Here is a 17,469-nt window from a genome sequence, read left to right as displayed (position 1 = left end):
ATAGTTAATTTTGGCACCAAAACTATGTGACGGTCCCTGCAAGTTATCTGATGACTTAAGGAGACTTCTAAGCCATATCTTAATGACCACACCTTGTACTCCAACTGCTGTGTAGGCTGTAGGCTCTGTGTTGGCATGAGAGTGTGCATTTGTCCTATCATAGGAGCGAGTAGAGGAAAAGGGGGCTGGGGCACAGCTCCCCGGGGGAAACCCGGTGGCAGTTTCTGAAGGTCCTCTTGCATTTCAGTCCTACAGTAAAAGAGTAAAAAATAAATAAATAAAAAAGTCAACAGATTTTTAAATCAATTTAATCATGGCAGACAAATTCAATTTAAATTAATTAAATTTAAAAAAGTTGGGGAAATAATCTAATTAATCCTCTCAGAGTCATCATGCACATTTCTGCCATATGTATGATCAAGTAAATATGCACAAAGCCGATCCTGTGAACTACCTGAAAATGATCGCAATCTTCGATCTCGATTAGTGATGCACCGAATATTTGGACACTGCAAATTTTCGTCCGAAAATGGCAAAAATGTGCATTTTCCGCATATGGCCGAAATAAAATTAAAGCCGAAAGAATATGGCCCAAAGAGGATGTTGTGGTGACGCAACTCATTCACTGCCATTGACGGCTATAGACGTCAAAAATTCATTTGAACTATTTCTATTAGTTTAACATTTTTTTCCACTTTTGCTAACAAAAGTATGAAAACCTAGATTTTTTTTTTATTGTACATTCAGAACAGATATACAATTTGTGATTAATCGTTAGTAAACTAGTGATATCATGTGATTCATTATAATAAAAAATGTATCGCCTGACTCCCCTGATTTAAAAAAAATATATTAAAAATGAGGGGTGTCAGACGATTTCATTGTTTTCCCCAAATCCTTATTTTTACTTTCCCCTCTCACAAAAAATGACCTTTTGTTTTTCAATTGAGTTAGCCATGTTACAGGCCACATTAATGGTTGAAAACGTTTTAAAGTGCTTTATCTTGGTCTAATTTTTCTGGTCTTTCCTCTTTCTTGGTCTCAGAAAAATATGGCATTTTAACAGTGATGTATAGATTTTTTACATGTGTAATTATATGTGGCCATGCAACCATCAAGTTGATCACTTTAGGACTAGACATCGAGACTGGTTCAGTATTAATCAATACATGCTACTGTGAAGCAGTTTTTAACCCAAAACCTCAATAATCATTCTGATTCTATCCATCGAAGATAAACTGCAGCCAATCTCAGCTGACAATGGGTGAGAAGCAAATTAACAGGACACTTATACTGAACTGTAGGCAAATAACTATTCACACTTACATTGACAACTATGGGCAATTTAGCATCTTTAATTAGCCTACCATTTTGAGAATGTTCGGCTCAAGCTGTGACCCTCTAGTTACAAATTCAGTCCTTAAAAATTAGATACTGCCACCCCAGATGATAGATATAAGCTTTGAGAGGAACAAGGATCCATGCCCAGTTATTATCACCAACAATGCCCTGTGGTGATATTTGTGGCAATAACAAACTGCAGAGTGATAGGATATCACTGTATTACCTTTGGTCTGGTACACCCACAGTGTGCCGCCTCATTGAGAGGTACCGAGCCATGGCTTCAGGAGATGGCTCTTCGCCTTCATCACTGTCGAGTGCCATATTGCCATCCGGCTAAACAAGAAACACACATATTTGATGATTGTCTTTGATTCTTTGTTTAAAATAATAATAATAAATCTTAAGTATATATTCAGTATTATGCAATTTGACTACACTTTAAATGTGTTGTCATAGTCCTATTTCAAAACGAGTTCTAATATACGTGCACATTTTACTAATTGGGAATCAGTTTGAAGTCCTAGTGTTTAACGGTCATATTTATGATGTCAGACATTCATATTACCGCAGGTAGTTAAAGAGCCAAGCTGTCATATGTGGCTTATAGTGGGAAATATCACGAGATCTAAGATGTTAAAATTCTGCCTTAAATCATAATCATTTCTTTCTTCATATTCACTTACCATTTTTTAGATAACCCAAGGATAATTGGCATGACATCAAAGTTAGGATTTAGCTAGACAAAATGCTGATAAAATGTGCAAACGTGTGATTACAGAGCATCCTCAACTCACCTCAACAATCTGGTTCTCTGGGTTGATAAGCTGGACATGAGGAACCGTTATGCTAACTGGATTACCCTGTGGATCCATCTACGCAAGCAGGAGACACGAAGGTCAGGTGAGGATTGCACACATTTTTAATACAATCCTCTTAGAGGAGGGGGATTGACATTGGCTAAGGTCAGTCACCTCCATATAGCAAAAGGGCTTTAAAGCTTTCACTACATTGATAAAACAGGCTACATTGATTGAATAGTAAAGTGATGGAGAAACTTAACTCATGATTTCTTTTTTTTTTTTTTTTACCTGAAAAATCACCCTTTACAATAGTAGAGGTGACAAAAAAAAACTGGTACAAGATCAATATTCTGCAAGGTGTATAAAGTGGAGCCCTTAAGAAATAAAAGGTAACTATCTCGAAAATACAGTCCTGTCATGTTAACACGGACATTTTGCTTAAATAAATCCCTAAAGTAAACAGTGGAACCTCTAGAGTTGAGGGACCTAAAGGGTGAACAAAATTGATTTGAATAAAGATTTGTTGTACAAAAAAAAATATGCTCACATGTCTCAAAAAATCTTAGTTTAGGTTAAAATGTCACTATGAAGATGTGGCAAGAATGCCATAAATCTCACAAGGCTTGAGACAATGACACAATCGGCAGTTTTTTTTGGAAGTGGGGGTGTTTTTCATATATCTAATATTTTCTTTTCTTTATAAATGACAAGTAGTGGACTCCCGTATATTCACTGCTTGCCATTCACAAATTCACCAATTTGTAGATAGTTTTGGAATCTATCCTGGAATGTATCTTTTGTAACGTATGCATGTATCTTTTGGGGGTGGCGTAGCTCAGTGGTAGAGTGGTCGTTTCGCAAGCCTGAGGTTGTGGGTTTGATCTCGGGCCATTGAGACTGTATCCTTGGGCAAGATACTGAACCCCCAGTTGCACCTGATGCTGCATCATTGGTGAATAAGTAGTCAAGATGTAAAGCATTTTGAGGGACTTGTAAACTGTAAAATCACTATATAAATAAAATACCATTTACAAAAAGTCCAACATTATTATTATTATCCAAGTGAGACAATGAACAACAATAAACTATTTGTCCACTCAACACGTATGAGTGATTGTTTACTCATGGCGTGATAAAAAAGGTTTGGGGGTAAAAATAAATAAATAAATAAACAAGGCTGGGAAACACTGATATAGACAATTCTAATCACTTTTAAGGGAGCGCCTGCCAATTATTCATAGAAATTCGCTATTCATGGTCTGGCTCGATCTCAAACCCCTACTGTATTGTATGTACACAAGAGACCCGTGTTGTCCTTGATTGGGTTGTGATTGTGCTGTGTTTAGCAGAGCCATTATGTATTAACTGCGATTAACTTATTTACTATGTTTATTTACACTGATATAAAATTGTACAGTTTAAAGTACAATAAGGTCCATACAATAGCAATGTCCTGAAGGTAGTATAGCTTTTTTTAAATTCCACTGATTATGGTGGAAACGTGATTTTGAAATGGAAATCAGCCTGCCGCACGGAACAGATTGTGGTCAACTTTGGAGGTTCCACTGCAAATTCAAATTGAAAGCATTTACCTGTACAGTGTTAATGGGATAGCTTATGGAGCGTGGTGTGGGAGGAGCAACACGCAATGTCTTGTGTTTCTTGAGACGGTCAGATAGCAAACTGTAGATGGCACTGTAGTGATCATATGCATCTGTTTGGAGGGACTGAAAAGGAAAAAGAGGTACATTTTAAACTGAAATGTTACTTTTTTCAGCCTAAAACCTCATTTTGATCACACATAAAGATTCACAGACTGACCGGCCACAACACTAAAACCACTTTTGTGATTTAACTGTATACAAATGGTGCCTTTAAAAGCATAATAATCCTCAGTAAAACATTTGTCTGACCTGAATTGCACGTTCTCGGTCCAGGCCCATCTCAGACATAGCTATTAGCACTTGTTCGTTAATGAGCTCTGTCTCTCTTTCAGTCTTAACCAGCTCACACTCTGCTATCAACTGAATGGGATAAGGAGGGAATAAAGGAGTATTAGAAAGATGACATCCAAAGAGAATAATTCCAATATTAGTGTTGCATCAAGTTTAAGTCAAGTGAAGATGAATTTATTTTATATAAAGTACACTAATTTCTAGACTACAAGACGCCTTATCCATCAGATCACAATGGGGCGCACTATAAAGGAAGCGCAAGAGCGTCAGGCAGAGCAAAACAAACCAAGTGAGCCCAAATACAGTAGGAAAGACAGAACGAGAGCGAGACAATTTGCACCCTCATTATGGAAAAGAAAGTAGCGGGAATCCGGTGCGGTAACATTAAAACACCTGCAGCTTACAGTTGGGTGTGGTTAATATGTGTAACAAACTCGAGTATTCCCCAAGTTTAGCTAGCGCGACTTATAGTCAGGAGCGCGCCTTGTTGTCCAGAAATTACTGTACTCCAATTAGCATCTTTATCATTTTTAATATATAATAATATAAATAAAAAATCTAGTTGTTTTGACTTTCACTGTGTTTTACTTAACTTTTTGTCATAGTCTTGTTTCAGCATCTTTATCAAGGTACCGTACTTTATCCAGGTATAGCATTGAAGTCAAAATGTTGGTACCGTGACTACACTAACATGGTTGCCAACAAATTTCCAAAGTCATTTTGAGTAATTGCATGAATATAATGTATTTTATTGACTGTAGAAATTTAAATTCGAAAATTACGTCTACTTGGTTAATGACATCCGTGTGTCGCGGTTTAGATCGGCATATGTATATGTAAACGGGTTATCCTGAATGTGTTACAGAAACTGTTATTTTGACCTTAACCTGAATATTGATATTGACTGCATGTAGGTTGTCTGTCTAAGTGATATATTTCCATTTCTCACTCTATGCTTTCTCCATGAGCTGCAGACAGTTCACAACAATGCTAAAGATTGTGGCCATTTCTTTCCTCTCTCCTAACACATGCAACACTACAAGATAAAATGGAGCCTGACAGTGCTGCGTCTTTAGACACACAGACTGCTGCTTGGAGCGAGCTGACACCCATCACTGTTAAAATACTACAACTGAAAACACATGCTTTGTTTCGTTTTTGACTGCAAGATATCGCAATACTTTTCTATTATCATATACTGTACAACCCTAAATTTTAGTCAAGATAATGCTAATAACATGATTCTTCCTGGAATTAGGAGGTGCAAAATAGTTCTTTGCGAGCTCACCCTGTCAAAATCAGGGTCTGGATCCCCTTGTCTCATCCACTTGTTCTTACAGATCTGCTCCATAGTCAGCCGTCTGCTGGGCTCCAGCACCAACATATGTCTGATCAAATACTCACAGTCTGTTAAAAAATACACAAATAAATAGTTGTAACATACACGTTTCAAAGACAGATCTGCTAAAAACTTAGGATTTTGTTCAGAGAGAGCTCTTGAGGAGCACCCTTTGGCTATGTGTATTTTTACTTGTAAGCTGCGTGCACCACAATGACTGTTGGGAAGGCTGGACTTTCGCGTTCCACTTGTCACTCAGTCAGCTTTACATTTTTTAACAATCGATTATTGAAATCTATTGCAGTGCGATGTGCATACTAAGCGTGTGCATACAGAGATATATTTAGTAAAATTACAGTGCAACTAAGTGGGCAAAAAGCAAAACTTACCTGTAGACATAAAGAAGGGGATACGGAACTTGCCGCTTAGGACACGTGCTCGCAAATTCTGTAGAGTACTGCCATCAAATGGTAGGGCACCACACACCAATACATATAAGACCACACCTAAGCTCTGAACAGAAGTGAGGACATGATCATAAAAAGTAAATTAATAAAAATCTATCAATCATGTTCAGGCAAAACAATCTAAATGATTCATGACAAGAAATAGTTTGTGGAAATCAGATAAATTACTGTATCTTAAACAAATAGTTTGTGGAAAGTTGAAAAAAAAACAGTCAAGTTGTGTGTGGGAAAACTACACTTCCTTTTTTTCTAATGGAACAATACAAGATAAAGCCAAAAGCTTTTACTTTGCAAGTTATTCCTATATCCATATCTTATTACCCTTGAAAACTGACCAATGTCCTAATATACCATAATATGTATCTGAATGAATGCTGTACCCAAAATACAGTATCATGTCTCCTTCCAATGTAATACCGTAATTTAAGATCTGGCCTGACAAAACCTTTTTTTTTTTTATCTCTTTGACAGACACTTGTGGAGTGCAAATATTATTGCCGACTTACCCATATATCTACTTTAGGCCCGTCATACTCTTTGCCTTCAAATAGTTCTGGTGCAGCATAGGGAGGGCTGCCACACCAGGTCTTTAACAGCTGTCCTCGGGAAAACAGGTTACTGAAACCAAAGTCTGACAGGAAATAGACAGGTGGTTAATTTTATTCCCCGGGCACTTCCCTGGCATATGGAAAATGCTCCCATCACATGTTGGCACTTGCCTACACCTACCCATGATTAAACAGCATGAAACCAATAAACCAAGCAAGACTCTGTAGTGCCAGCTCACACACCTGCTATTTTGATGTTAAGATTGTGGTCCAAAAGCAGGTTCTCTGCCTTCAGGTCTCTGTGGACAATGTTGCGGCAATGACAGAAATGGACTGCAGCGACAATCTGTTTAAACTTCTTCCTGGCGTCCTTTTCTGCCATGCGTCCATGGGCCACCAGGTGGTCTGGACATGCAAAGCACAACTGAGTTGAGAGGGTTCAGTTGGGATTTCTCTGTACATTGTGATTGTTCAAATGAAAAAAAAAAAAAAAAAAAAAAACTGACAACTGAATATATCCCTAATTATTATTAAGAAGCACAAATATTGCAACATTTTAGATTTTACACTGTTTATATATTTCAACAAATGTGACGTCTTGAGTTACAAAATGTATTCATGTATAAGAACATAATACAAATTACACAAAAAGTAAGATCAACTGTATTCTAAATAAATAAAAATTGTTTTGGGAGAAAGACTTACCAAAAATTTCTCCACCACTAGCATATTCAGTGACCATATAAATCATTCTCTCTGTCTCCATCACCTGAAGACAAGAACGTGTATTACAACCAAACCAGAAGGGCCATCATTGAATAATAGTTAACTAGTAACCAAGTAAGCAGAATGTGCCAACTCACCTGGTACAGACGGATGATGTGCGGGTGCTTCAGCAACTTCATGATTTGAACTTCTCGAAAGATCTTTTTCAAGTTTTCATCATCCAGCTGGGTCTTGTCCACTATTTTTATAGCCACCTAGTAAGAAAAAAAAAAAAGATTGTGATAGATGAGAAATAAGGGAAGGTGACAATTAACGGAAAGAGCACCAAAAAGACAGAGAAAGGGGAATATACCGTACAGTAAGGAAGTCACGAGATTTCTCACCGATCTGAATGGCTGGATCAGATTGTCAGGTATTTTGTATCGGGATCAGCAGGTCAGACTTTTAAAGTTATTATTTTTTGTTTGTGTTTTGGCTCTTCCCTTTAATGGATAGGACCGCTTAAGTAGAGACAGGAAGCCGAAAAGAGAGAAGGAATGACCTGCAGGAAAGAGCCGCTCAGCAGGGGAATCAAATCAGAGTCGCCTGCTTCGAGGCTGAACCTCAGCTCATGGGGTGGGTGCTCTACCACTAGTCTGAATACCTCCCCAGGTCAGATTTGTAAAGATTGTGATCGGCCCAAAAATTGTAATCGATGCATGCCTATTTTTTTAATTTCTGTCACAGGACGACGAAAAAGCACCTCCTCTTCCCTAGTGACATGATGTCAACAAAGCAGCTACGTTCGTACCCGCAATTAAAGCACAAGCCAAAGTAACATTTTGTCTTTGTTCTGAATGTAACATAACCGTTACAATGCTCTTAAAGTAAAACTGATAGTGTTAGGAAACGTGTGTCATAGATGAACGCAAAGATCTGCGCTGGCTTTATTCTCACATTATTGGCTTTATCGGTAAGGTAGGCTACTGTATCATCATTGTTGATGCAGTTTTAATCTTTATTTAGATTACAGTACGATAGAGGCAATCAAAAAAAAAGACAGCAAACACGAAGTGGGCAGGTACTTGACTAATGATTAGCAATCTACATCACAAATTTGCCTAAATCTGATCTGCTCATTTTACAAGCCTTGCGCCTTTTATTGTCTATAGCAAACAATCACATTGATTTCAAACTTAGACCATGTGACATACTTATTTTGCCCTAGTGTATGTCCAGCATAAAACAGGGTGGAAAAATTGGATTTTGACATCATGAGACCTTTAAAGGTAATAATGTACTGTATGCGCCCACAGAGCTTAACTCTGACCTTTGACAGTCTGCAAGGTTATTGCATAACTACAGAGTCCGCAACAATGGGATCAACAGTGTGGAAAATGACGCTGTATGACAGAGTTTTTTTTCTGGCAATTAGGAATGGCAGGATTCCTTTCATAATTTAATCAAACAGATCTGATGGCACCGCTTAGAAAATGTTACCCACTACTAAAAATAATCATCTGTTGAAGTGTGTGTGAGAAAATTCCATGCATGTCCTACATTAACAAACACAACAAGCATCCTTTGTCAAATTCTGTTGAGTGCCATCCCAACCTCCCTTTTCCTGATAACCAAGGAACAGCGGCAGCTTGACAAGACAGACTTCCTGTTGCAGACAGAAAGGGGAAGTGAGGGAGGGTGTTCGGGGGGGGGGGTTATGTGATAAACTACAAAGCAACCTAAAACAATGAGCATATAAGAGATATAACATATCTACCCATACAAAAAATAATAATAATTGCCTACAGTGACATGAATTTCGCTTTTATGTACGCTTGTACTAATGCTTTATTTTGATAAGCCAAATTGGCCCTTTTGTCAGCATGGCGATTGTGCGGGAAGCTTTCGCCTCGCCACACCACGTTTCAAATAGCCATTGTTGATGTGGCGAGCAGGGAGCACACACACTGGGCCATGTATAACTACCAATTAATTCCAATCACATCTATCCCTTTAGTCATAATATTATATTTTTTTCAAATAGAAGATTGATTTGTCCAGTAGTAGATGTAGCACTCTAGAGCTCGGAGTCTACTAAAAGCTCAGGAATTAATATCCTAAAAAGATGTATTACATTTTAAATAGCGTTGTTCTAATACCGATACTGCTTTAAAACAGTGGTATCGGCATTGGCAAGTACTGACAAGTAACATGCCGATACCATTATTTCAGGCACTAATATAGGACTTTGGAGGCAGCATCTTGTGTCTTGCTCATGCACGACATTCACTGATGTGTGACGTGTTCACTGCATGCCGAGCCAAGATATCCTATTGGCCCTTGAATGCTTTCAACCAATGGCAGGGCAGCTTTTCCATGTTGAAAAAACTAACAAAAACGTCGGTATCGGTACGGTATCGGCCGATACGGCAAAACTGGGTATCGGGGCCCAAAAAATGGTGTCGGAATAACACAAATTTTAATGATACAGTGGAACCTCGTAGTTTGATCATCTCGGAACTCATACAATTCGGACTTTAACGAAAAAAATCTGAGTAAAATAACTCAGAGTTTGAACTCATTTTCGGAATTCGAACACCCAAGCAAAGCCAGCTAAGCCAAACATACCTTGAAAACGGGTAGCCGAGTGAAGCTGAGCAAAGCCGAGTAATGTCGAATTGAGACGTACTGCTCATTTCCAGTCGGATCGTGAATACTCCTGGAGGTGCTCCATACTCGCGAGTGCATTTGGATTTTTCCACGACAATTTTCTTTGCTATTGACTCACAGAAAGACAGCGGTGCCAGTGGCAGCAAAGAAAAACATAGTGCTACAAATCACAGTGGAAATAGGAAGGAGATTATCGTTGTAACTACTGTCACTACTGTAACTACTTCTGTAAATACTGCCAATCCCCCCCCCCCCTTAGTTGTTCAACAACGTGCCTGACGTTAAACAACGCATGCAAGGACTGCTTAGTAGACTAACAATATGCCCAATGTAAAATACACAAACTCAACACTGAACTAAAGCTAGCATTAACATAGCATTTATCATCCACTGATGCAATCACACAGGTAAGGAAAGGTATTTTTATTGTTTAAATACTGTACTGTACTGTAAATGTAAAAAACTAATAAAAATTCAACTAGGAATTTTCTGTTTTTGGAGCTTGGGAACGGATTAATTGCATTTACATTATTTCCTATGGGGAAAAAAAGTTTCGGAGCTCGATAACCGGGAATCGAGTGGAGTTAGAGTTCTCAAAAATAAAGCTGTCGGGAAAAATTTATATACTAGTCTGCCCGAAGACAGCTGGGATAAGCTCCAGTATCCCCCGCGACCCTTGTGAGGAATAAACGGTTCGGAAAATGGATTGATGGATGGTCAAAAACAGCCCTTTAAGTAACTCATAGTAAAGTTCACAAACAGTAAAAAGAACAGAGAAGTTCATATGATTTGTCCATTTTTTTGTTATGCTTTGGAAAACTGATCTGCAAAGAAAGAAATTATTTCAAGCCTTGCTGAATAATGTATAGTAGACAACCACTGAAGCCCGGACATGGAGTAGGACGTCCCCGCATACGTAAGGTGAGAGGAGTGGTTGATAAGATTAAGCTAAAAGCATATTAGTTGTATATAATAAATATTTTAAATATAAGAACCATTATTGGCCCCACAATGGAAAAATTTACATAGTTTCAAGTTTCAGCAGCAATAATGGATACAGTAGATTTTTTAAAAAAGCATGCCAGAAAAAACATTTGTACATTGCACAAAATAGAAACCTGAAATAATTAATGAAACTAGCTTTCTTTTCTACAGTTGAAAACAGAATCAGTAAAAAATAATTCATCCTTGGCACAGCAATTTGAATGAATTATAGAAAACTAACCTGAAATCCAGTTGTTCTGTTTTCATTTAAATAATATTAAATAACAAAATGTCAGCAGTATTTATTTATTCTTTGCTATTTTGCACTAGGAGTGCTCACATATAATTCTTGTGACTTGACATTTGCACAATAAATGTTATCCTAATTTTGTTTTATAGGGCTCCTACACATTTGAGATTTCAAAATTGCATACTTTCATCCAGACTTCTGGGTAAAAAATTTAAATAGATATCTGCAAAGGATGGTTGCAACTTGCCTAAGAACATTAATCATTGATAATTGTACACCTCAAAGGGCATTAGCCAGGGCATTTGTTTACAATGACACTGCGACCAATTTACCCGCAAATCCGGTATGTATGCTCGTAAAATATTTCATCCGGTCGCATGGCGCCAGTACATATTTTAATTGTGGTGCAATGGATCATCTTTGAGCCGTGATCCGTATGTCTCAAGCGCCACATTTCCTGCCGTACATGCTGTGAAGGCAAACTTCAAAATAAAAGCCTACCAAATACTATATCAGCCCAATTAGTGGCCCATGGGCCAGATCCAGCCCACCACAAGGTGTCCGGCGAGACCAGCCCTTGTGCAAACACAGTGACGCTTTTGTTATAATCAGGCTTGGGGAGTCCAACAAGTGGATAAATTGTTACAAATAGCTCAATGAGCAACCTTATCACCACTCCCATGATCGTAGCCGCAATATTGCGATATTGCTGCCATTTGGGCCACACGAGCTAGTGCTGGCTTCAGTTATGTTGACAAGCAGGTTGCTTGGTGCCGTTTTAAAGTATTAGACTTTCAATCAAATCTTCCCGAATGCCACCAGTTTTAAAGCGACTCGCAGGAAATGGATTGAAAAGCGGTGACCATATTCACCTGAGGACTTATTGACTTTAAATAACATTTATAAATAGTGTGAGCTGTCAAAGGCATTTATTTTGGGGGAGCTCGCAGCGGGTTAGCCTGCATGCCAACATCTAAAGTAAATGCTTTACTATCATGTCTTAAATCATCCTTAGTTTCACCATTCAAATACCGCATTAGCAATTTAAGCTACTAAACTTGCCACCGAGAATAGAAAATTAAACGTTCGTGTCACAGTTGACAGACGTACCATTGCCTATGTAATACAAAAAAAAAAGTGTGACCGCGGTGGAGGTTAACACGAAATGCAAAGGTTGACTTCATTAGCTTAATTTGACCTCTTACCCCCCACCCCCCATTTCTCTTGTAATAACAACTATACATGGTCATTGTGATCAAGTAGAATATCTCAATCTAACCACAATACACTGACATCATCATTGTGCAAATAGCCGTCATTTTCCCTTTTAATTTCTGCATTCGATGAAAAACACAGTCATGTCACTCACCACACTAATAATGTAGTCGGTTTCCTACTTGCTCCAAAAGTGTGGTTCTTTGCTGCGTCATCATGTTGTTTACCTCTGCTTAATTATTTCCAGTGGGTTGCGCGTCAGAAGCACAGATTTGTATACACAAATTGTGTGTGTATATAGATACAGTACACACTGTGGAATTTTTGCCATGGGGACAGAAAGTAACATGACAACGCGACAGAGAAATCAATGTATTAAAGTTAGGCTCGTTCAGTGAGTGGGACAGGGCTGCGCATACAAGAAGTTCTTGTACTAAGAAGACCAAGATTCCTTGTGAATAGAGCATGCGCAGAGGACAAACCAATGCTCTGTTTAATTGAGGTATTCTGAATGTGTTTATATGAACAAGAGTTCGGGTACTGAAAGGAGTAACCAGGTGTTTTTGTTTTTTTTAAACCTGAATAAGAGCATATTTGCATTTTTGCACGTAATTACCGAATATTGACAATATTTGGGTTTTGAAAGGGTTACGGACTGCTTGTAAACGTAGTCACTGTGCGCTCTCACACCAAATTCCTGTTTATACAGACTGAAACGTTAGTTACTCTCCATTGTATCGCGGTACCAACTCGAAGTTTCACACAAGCACTTATTTCAGTGTTTTACAACTGCAGTTTGGTAATTAGCATGGCTTCCATGCTTCCTACCCGCCGCGAGATACTTTGTCGCTGCCATGAAGGACAGGATTAGAGACTTATGCTATGTAGACACTGGATGCGAAACAAACTTTTGCCTTTGCATTATGTTTAGCCACGTTAGCAATCAAGCCATAGTTTGTAAGTAGCCAAGACTTGCAAAATAGTGTACAACAAGCATTCCCCAATACAAACAGTGAGGTGATGTGGGCATACAATTTGGCCTGAGCAATAATCAACATATGACTGGAGCCCGTAGGGTCAATATCTCTACCTTCGGGCAAACTCATACCTTACATTGAATAGAGTCCAATCCAGGCTTTGCCAATACTGGTCCTCGAGGATCGGAATCCTGCAGGTTTTAGATGTTTTCTGCCACACACCTGATTCTACAAATCAGGATCATTATATCAGGCTTCTGCAGAAATTGCTGATGAGCTGATTATAAGAAACAGGTGTGTTGGAGGACTGAAGCGTCTAAAACCTGCAGAACTCTGGCCCTTAATGACCAGGATTGGGGAAGCTTGGAATACAACATCTGTGTCATGCACCCACATGTGATGTTGCAAATGCGTGTCACCCATACATGCATTCCATTCACATTAGAAGTCACTTTTGTTTTTTCTAATGTGAACAAGTACAGTAATGTGAACAAGATTGGATTTTTTTTTTCTTTCCAACTGGGCATCATGCCCTGAAGTGTAGCTCAAGCGCTCTCTGGTTCCTTCAGAGCAATTCGCACTCTTTGATGGCCGTCTGAGGGGCAGTCTTCTGCTGCCTTCTCCTCCGGGCCAATAAAGAATTTAGATTCACATTTTTATTTTTTTCAGACGAAAATTGTCTATCGGCCGAATTTTCGGGGATAGCTAAAACAACAACAACTATGACATTTTCCACGCAACTTAAAGATATTATCCACATCCACTTTAACAACAGTGAGAAATGGTCATCTTGACATTTCTTATTGGCTCATGACAGGACTGGCCATAGAATCAAAGTAATAATCACCATATTAATAACCTAATCCACAAGCGACAAAAACGACACACAAAAACAGAAAATCATCTTCTAGTTAGTGAACGTAATGATTGTAATGTTTTACAACAAAGCATTCCATTCAGAGGCAGACAGGCTTGTTCTAACTTTCACCCCAATCTCTCACAATCAGACCTCACAATTCCGTGTTCTACCCAGATACAAGATTAATAACAACACTATTACATGACATGGTGCTGCAGACGCTTGCCTTGACCTTGCAAACTGCAGATGCAAAACAGACCAACACATGTCAGCATACATATAAAGTCATAAACACAAGCATGACTGTAAACATGAAGTGGCAGATGTTAACTGTATGCATACAAACTGAAAACCATTCAATAGGCTAAATAATTACACTGGTTTAAAGAAGGCTTCCAACATGTGAGCACACAAAAATATCTTGTGAATCACAAGTTGTATCAATTCAGCTCAGTTGTGCATGCATTATGAAACCCAAGAATGTTGTACAATATGCTAACTGAAGCAATTATGTTTTCTTTTGTCTTGACAGACTTTGTGACAATCGCTATTAAATATAATAGCCTGGCTAAAACAAAACGAACATGTCCAATGGCTTTAACACACAAAAGCACACTTCTGGCAACCAGAGTATAAATGGTTACATATATGAAATACTGTAATGTAAAAATGAAAAAAAAAAGAAGAAAAATAAAGAAACAAATAATCAACAAATATTTTTTTTTTGTAGTAAGGGTTATACAGGGTAGCCTGACTTTATTAATCTACTGTGACATTTTCAGCATGACGTCGACTTAATCACAAGTTTTTTTCTTGGCCAGACATTACTGGCTACGGATGTTTACGCCAATGATGCTTGCCTGTTGCTAAGATGACCAGGATGGTCATTGTTGCCTGTAGGTGTGAAAAACTATTACCGGTACATTACAGAATATGCCTTGTCGTCTGTTTGATCCAATTGATACACAATATGACACACTCAAAATAGAAAGAGAATTACTTCACCACACACAAAAAGGCCCGAGATTATTTACAATTGCCACAAATTCCCACCTTGCAGAACCCGCTGCTGTGATGAGCCACAAACATGGAAAGGCTGATGGTTGGTTGATATGTCAGTTGACTTTCATCAAATTAGTGTCATCTTAAATAAATCTAGACTATGTCAATTAGCACCTATTGCTCATGTTTTTATTAATTTTCCAACAAATTTATGGTGACCTGATTTTCAAAATGGAAAACCGTACAATTCCCCTGAAAATGAAATATCCAATAAATTTCACCAAATTTACTCGCTTGTCAATCTTTGTCAAAGTGTGTGTGTATTAATACTCGATCATGTAAAATTGGACATTGTGAAAGCAAGTTGACGATAATATCTATGACGATAAATATCGCACACCCCCAGTGCGTGTGTGCGTGCGTGTGTTGTTGGGGACAATTGCTAAATGGTAAATGCCAATAGTCAACAGTGCTAAACAAGCCAAAGGCCTCACACCATTATCTAACCTTTTTTGCTCTGTCCCGATAGCTATTGGAATCTGGCTGTGCCGGTTACCTCAAGTCAGTCACGCATTGGGACATTACCGCTAGAAATCTCCGCTTGCGTTGCCTGACCAGCGAGCGGTAGCCGCAGTGGATAGCAGACTATATTTCCCATGATTCTTAGATGCAAAAACAGGAAGTAGTTCTAGTTTCGGTATCTCGACAAAACAGAATACCCGTCGAAGTAGCATACCTTTCACTTCTGCGCATGCGTAGTAAGAACAGGTTGGGTGTTTTATTGAGTTTAGGGTGTATGCTGATCTGACGAGGTATGCTGATCTAACAGAACACCGGTCAATGCAGATTGCCTGCTACCAACCTTATGCAAATGTGCATTTTGAAGTAAACTGTTAAATTCTAATTTAATGTATGAATTGCCATGTATGACAACTGTGTGATTTACATACACATGGCAAAAGAGAGAGAGAGAGAGACGCCAGGAAAGGACTTGCGTAAAACAGGACGTCTGGTCATCATAAATGAATTGCCACTTAGTTACATTGCCAACTACACTGCAGATGTGAAACTGACACACCAAATCACTATTTCTGAAATTTACTATTACTACTTTTTTAAATTAGTTTTCATAAAACTGCTATGTGCAACTTTGAAGCATCGTGTTTAACGAATACACGAATTACAATGTGTTATTGGCACAACTATGCTGCTTAACAATATTTAAGATCTTAAAAATTGAAACATGAAAAAAAATGGCTGCGTACTTGTCAAAATTGGTCAGACATTCTTACTGGCGATTAAATTAACGGGACATTTATCGCTTTTGATCTCCCAGTAGCAAAGCCACTTAAATCAACAGTGATTAATGTGAAAAGCTTCTTATTCATTCGAAGACCAACGCAAGCCTTCAAACAAGCACTGCATTGGCATTACTTTAATGTAGCTTCATCCAACCAAATAGCTAATCCGCGGCTAAGCTAACAGCTACAGCGGGAACATTTTTGCGTCTCTTCTTAGATCTTCGCCAGTACCCTTCTCTCCGTCCTCTGCGCTTTGTCACACATTAACCGCGGGCAATGTCGCTTTCTAATTGCGTGGAACCATCGCTGGTTTGTCTCTAGTTAATGCGTTTAATGGCAACAGTTTCCAGGGATGCCCTGCATTGAATGACCCTACAACACGCAGCGGTGTCACTAAAGCGAGCTTGCCGTTGTGTCTAGGGAGCTTGAAGGCCCCAGTTTCGTGCTTAGTGTTCCGCTAAAAACCCTGATAATTTCATAATGACAACTTGCCACTGGTCACCTAAAACACTCAGCGACTCGTCGCCTTACCTTTGCTTTGGTAATAATGTGGGTGGCCAGTTTAACGACAGCGAAATTTCCCTTGCCGATGGTCCGCTCGATCTCGTAGTGGCCCACTCGCGCAGGGGGGGGCCTGGTGGTCGAACTCTGAGCAGGATTGGGGATGCACCCGGTGGTCGCGCCTGGACGACCGGGGTGGGTGATTCCGGAGGATGGCTGGACTCGGTTCTGAGGGCCCATGCCTGCGTGGGTCGGTCGGGCAGAGTGCGCTATCCCGGCCGCGGGAGTCCCAGCTGCACCTCCGCTTGACACGGCCGCCATCTTCTCGCCTCTCTGCGGGAACAACAAGCAGCCTTGCGCAGCGCGCGCACGCCCCCGCCCTGCGTCATTTTACGTGCAGCGCTCCTTCGCAGCGCCCTCTCTAGGTTGTTACTATGGAAACGATCAGCGTAAAACATGACCTCATCCACAAAAACGTATTGTGGTCGCCACGGCAACAAAGAACTGCGCATTATCGCTCTGGCTCCCATGAAGTGAGCCATTGCACAGCGC

General features: G+C 39.3%; 1 protein-coding gene across 2 annotated transcripts in view; it reads right to left on the bottom strand.

The window, feature by feature from the left end:
* The window catches only part of sik3 (SIK family kinase 3), a 33,788-nt gene extending 16,319 nt beyond the window's left edge, over positions 1-17,469 (bottom strand). The window contains exons 1-12 of one of the 2 annotated variants that reach the window (XM_086079842.1): positions 16,948-17,469; positions 7,317-7,433; positions 7,159-7,222; positions 6,697-6,858; positions 6,412-6,536; positions 5,828-5,951; positions 5,388-5,506; positions 4,058-4,168; positions 3,737-3,871; positions 2,139-2,216; positions 1,568-1,677; positions 93-249 (exon numbers count right to left, since the gene is read on the bottom strand). In XM_086079842.1, coding sequence (XP_085935968.1) covers positions 93-249; positions 1,568-1,677; positions 2,139-2,216; positions 3,737-3,871; positions 4,058-4,168; positions 5,388-5,506; positions 5,828-5,951; positions 6,412-6,536; positions 6,697-6,858; positions 7,159-7,222; positions 7,317-7,433; positions 16,948-17,238 — 1,593 coding nt within the window. In that variant the 5' untranslated portion in view covers positions 17,239-17,469. The remainder of the gene's footprint in view (positions 1-92; positions 250-1,567; positions 1,678-2,138; positions 2,217-3,736; positions 3,872-4,057; positions 4,169-5,387; positions 5,507-5,827; positions 5,952-6,411; positions 6,537-6,696; positions 6,859-7,158; positions 7,223-7,316; positions 7,434-16,947) is intronic. The other variant, XM_086079844.1, reaches the window with a different exon arrangement.

Source organism: Leptonotus elevatus, chromosome 7 (genome assembly GCF_054856555.1).
Source record: "Leptonotus elevatus isolate MCC_2025b chromosome 7, RoL_Lele_1.0, whole genome shotgun sequence".
Lineage (NCBI taxonomy): Eukaryota > Metazoa > Chordata > Actinopteri > Syngnathiformes > Syngnathidae > Leptonotus > Leptonotus elevatus.
Note: the sequence above shows the minus strand (reverse complement) of the source record. Positions and strands in the feature narration are given on the sequence as shown.